Source organism: Myotis brandtii, unplaced genomic scaffold (genome assembly GCF_000412655.1).
Source record: "Myotis brandtii unplaced genomic scaffold, ASM41265v1 scaffold568, whole genome shotgun sequence".
In the NCBI taxonomy this organism is placed as follows: Eukaryota; Metazoa; Chordata; class Mammalia; order Chiroptera; family Vespertilionidae; genus Myotis; species Myotis brandtii.
Genome location: NW_005370122.1, coordinates 814,030 through 819,008, shown reverse-complemented (window position 1 = coordinate 819,008; position 4,979 = coordinate 814,030). Strand labels below are relative to the sequence as shown.

At 34.5% G+C, this 4,979-nt stretch overlaps 1 protein-coding gene across 1 annotated transcript in view; it reads right to left on the bottom strand.

Moving 5' to 3' along the window:
- CFAP47 (cilia and flagella associated protein 47) overlaps positions 1-4,979 on the bottom strand; it is a 429,694-nt gene that overhangs the window by 73,941 nt on the left and 350,774 nt on the right. Inside the window, 1 exon segment of the mRNA XM_014549721.1 lies at positions 2,704-2,812. Coding sequence (XP_014405207.1) covers positions 2,704-2,812 — 109 coding nt within the window.

The window sequence follows — 4,979 nt, the reverse complement described above, 5'->3', positions numbered from 1 at the left end:
TATATAGACAAAAAATAACCTATTTCATTGAAAAAATATATAATACTTCATTAAATTTGATTTAACTCTAGTAATAACTATGTGGCTTAAGTATTTTAGTCTTTCTGTCTTCAAATTCCTCTTCTATAAATTTATATGGTGAAGATTGAGGTAGTTTATACAACCAAGCAGTAATTCAATAAAATTCCTTTATTTTTACCTAAAATTAGCTGGAAAATGCATTTCCAATGTTCTCAAGAAAGATAAACACCATTGTTTGGAATTTAACTGCAGTAAATTTTACTAAATTTATTGGTGTGTATATATGGTGTATAAACATAGAATCTTCGAGAAACTTAACATTTCATTGCAAGCAAGTGTCATGATAACAACCAATTCCAATGTGTGAGCTTATTACACTGGATCCTAGCTCAAGAGAAAGAGTCTTGTGGCAGGTTAGTAAACTGAAATTTGAACAGGATACTGAATGATCTTGGAGATTAATATACTCTTAAGAACTATAATCCGAAGTATTTAGTGCTTAAATAGCATGGTGCAACTTACCTTCAAATTAAATAGTGAAGGGATTAAGAAGTATAAATTGGTAGTTAACCCCCAAAAAGATGTAAATAAAATACAACATAGGGAATATAATCAATAATATTGCAATAACTATGTATGATGCCAGTTGGGTACTGGAAATATTGGGGGACTTAGATGATCCTAAAGTATAGGATCATCTAACCACTATGCTGTACACCTGAAAACCAATACAAAATAATATTGAAAGTAAAATGTAATTAAAAAATAAAATTAAATGAAAAATGTCCAATTTAAATGAGAGTTAAAGAAAAAAAAATATAAGAGAAAGAAGAGAGAAATATGGCAAACCATTAATATAAGAAACAAAGTAGAAGGTATAAGTTTGTGCGTTGTATTATTCTTTCAACTTTTATATCTTTAAAAAAATCATATCATTGGAGGAAAGCAAGTTTTTTATATCATTATTTGCATTGGTAATCAATCTATGCTTATTTATTAAAGCATTTATGGGCTATAATCAATATTTTAAAATCCCTACTTGTGTAAACATGAGTACTATGCAACAAAACCATAAGTGAAGTTATATGTACATATATTCTTTCTATTTACTACCATTAACATTCATGTGTTCTCCTAATTTGTTCTACAATATATTATTTTTTGTAAATTTATAAGTATATTTTTGAGTCATTTCATAACACTGAAATTAGTTGTTTGTTTCATACTTAATATTTGATAAATGTATAAAAATAAAAATTAATGAATTAGAAAGACACAGTTGGAAATATTAAAGCAGAGTCCATATTCTGCATTATGTAATAAAGTTGGCATCTGCAATATGTTGTATTTGTTTTCCCTTGGACCACAATTTACATTCTTCTATACAAGTAGTGATATAAAGGATATAAAAACACCACTTTCGCCCTGGCCCAGTGGTTCAGTTGGTTGTAGCATTGTCCCATACACCAAAAGGTTGCCGGGCTGATTCCTGGTCAGGGCACATACTACTACCTAGGTTGTGGATTGGACTGCTGCATACTGAAGACTACCAATCAATGTTTCTCTCTCACATCAATATTTCCCTCTCTTCCACTTACACTCTCTCTAAAATCAATAAACATATCCTTGGGTGAGGATTAAAAAAACAAACAACAACAACAAAAAAGTACTTTCTAATAAGAAATTTCAGTTATTTTTCAATTATAACCTGAACATTCCATTCCATTTTAATTTATGGAAAATACAGTATTAAGTAATATAAGTGTGTATATTTTAACATAACTTTTTAAAGATTACCATATATATCAAATTTAGCAAAATAATAGTGATATCTAATGTGACACATTATGACAGTTAATTACTAATTTCGCATCATGATATTGTTAGTTGGCAACCAGTGATTGATGAGAGATAGGTATTATGATATAGATTAAAAAATCACATTACAGATTTTTAAACAATCATTTAAAGGCAAATAGTAAAAGACTTTATTTAAATACCATAGCTACTTAGTAGGGCTTCATGATTCACTCTGAGGTCCTCTGAAGAGAATAATCCATTGCAATGATTATTTTGAAACTTACCTGAAAGCATGGTTTTGACATTCACTGACATATTTGATATATTCTTTGCAAATGTAGATACTGATGCTGAACCTTTAGATCTTATTTTGTTAGTGGGGGAGGAAAAAAAGTGATTGAGGCTCATTGAGAGGCTCTACTCTCTTCCAGGGACCAAGGAATGGGAAAATGGGGCAGAGAAAGGAGGAGAGGGGAAGAGCTGTCAGCACTATCTGGAAGTGGGGGAGGGGTGGTATGCTGGAAAGGAACTGGCCTTTGGGGATCCTGGAAACTCAGCATGACTGTTGAGTCAAAATCACATTACTGATAATCTATGGCAAAAACTGATTACCAATTTGCTCACAAATAAAGCACAATTTATTTAGAATTCAGTGATAATGAACATGAATCTGGCATATATAATTTCAAAAATGTATATGAACATTATATTTTTTTGATAAATTAAAGTCGGGGATATATATTTATAGAAATTCCATTTTTAAATTTTAGACATTTGAAACCTCATTAATAATTGAAATGCTAATATCCCACAGTGTCCCAAAAACAGAATTGGAAGATGTTCTGGTAGTGATAGGACACTTGGCTTTCTGAATATACTTACCAGTAATTTCTGAGAATCCAGGAAGAAATTATCAGGATTACTGTTTCTTACTTGCAATTCTAAGGTTTCATGTGTAGGATTAGTTAAAGGAAAGTTCTGAATGATAAACCTAGAAAGTAAAACAAAGCTAGTAACCTTGTTCATAAACTTATTCAATGTTAACTTTATAAACTTGATTACTATTACCTAGTATGTGTTGAATTGCATGCTGCAAAAAGATAAATTGAAGTCCTAATTCCCAATACTTCTGAGTGTGACTTTATTTAGAAATCAGGTTGTCGCAAATGTTATTAGTTAAAATGAGGTCATACTGGAGTAGGGTGGCCCTTAATCCAGTATGACTGCTATCCCTATATGAAGATGATATGAAGACACATGAGAAGATAGCCAGATGACAGTGTAGGTGGAGATTGGAGCGATGCATCCATAAGGCAAGGAACACCAAGGGTTGCATGCAAACACCAGAAACCAGAAGAGGCAAGGAAAGATTCTCCCTTACTGGTCTCAGAAGAAGCATGGTCCTCCTGAAACCTTGATTTCAATCTTCTAGCCTCCAAAACTGTGAGACAATAAACTTATGTTGTCGTAAGCCACTCAGTTTATGGCACTTGTTATGGCAGGCCTAGAAAGCTAATACAACTTGTATGAGTTTCAAAATAAGAACCATCAAATATTAACTAATGACATTTTGCTAAATTAGATAATCCCTGATTCCCTCTCTATATTTTTACACCAATGGTATTTACACATTGGGTACTGGAACATATTCCAGTTTTAGGAGCAATGTTTACAAATTACTTTATAACTGTTAAATCCAGACAAAAAAGTTAACATAGTATATAAATAATAACAAAAAGTAACAAAGTTCTGTCCATTACATCAAGAAAATACAAACTGATGATGAAATAAACCTGCCTCCCCCAAAATGTGGCTGGTATTTATGGTCAAAGCAAATAATAATCAAGAGGGTTGATAATTCTCAATTCACCATCATTTCTAATGCCTTTTCATATAGAGCAAACCAAAACCACACTGCGATATCACCTCACACCTGGTAGGATAAATATTTTTTTTTAAGTAGAAAGATATGTATTGGTGAGAATGTGGAGAAAAGGGAACAGTCACACACTGTTGATGAAATGCAGATTGGTATAGGCACTATGAAAACCGTACTGTCCAGCCACTGTGCTGTCCACCTGAAACTAATACAAAATAACACTGAATATAAAATGTAATTGAAAGAAAAGACTATCAACATGGTCTATAAATATATGACCAGGGAGTCAACTTCATTAATCATGAGGAAAATGCAAACTAAAAGTGCATTGAGGTACCACTTCAAATGCACCAGAATAGTTAAAACTAGTTTTACAATACCCATGTTTTTGAGGATATGAAGCAAATATAATTCATTTGTGGCTAGTCCAATATAATAAAAGGGTAATATGCAAATTGACCCTAACAGCAGAACAACTGGGAATGACTGGTCACTATGACACGCACTGATCAGCAGGGGGCAGACGCTCAATGCAGGAACTGCCCCCTGGTGGTCAGTGTGCTCCCACAGGGGAAGCTCTGCTCAGCCACAAGGGCTGATGGGGGGTACCAGTACAGCGGTGGTGGTGGGAGCCTCTCCCGCCTCCTCAGCAGCACTAAGGATGTCCAACTGCAGCTTAGGTCTGCTCCCCGCTGGCAAGTGGACATCCCCCGAAGTCTCCCGGGCTGCCAGAGGGATATCTGACTGCCAGCTTAGGCCCAATCCCTCAGAGAGTGGGCCTAAGCCAGCAGGTGGTCATCCCCTGAGGGGTCCCAGACTTCGAGAGGGCACAGGCTGGGCTGAGGAACCCCCCCCGAGTGCGCAAATTTTTGTGTGCACCGGGCCTCTAGTAGGAGTATAAAAAGGTACAAGCAATTTCAAATTCTTTGTCATTAACTACTAAATTTAAATTGTTTACATAACAGAAATGAGCACAAATGTGCAACAAAAGCATATACAATGTTATAAACAATATTTTTCATATTAGACAAAACCTGAAAAAAAGGTTCATCAAAATAAAAAGGAATATTTTTTCAAATGAGGAATAGCACACAGAACAACATGAATAGGTCAATAAGGCCCAACTATCAATTTAGAGCCTCACATATAAATATCCTATCTAATAATAGACAAACATGGTAATTAACCATACCTCCGCTACGCTTCCCATTGGCTAATCAGGGTGATATGCAAATTAACTGCCAACAAAGATGGCGGCCGGCAGCCAGGCAGCTGAAGC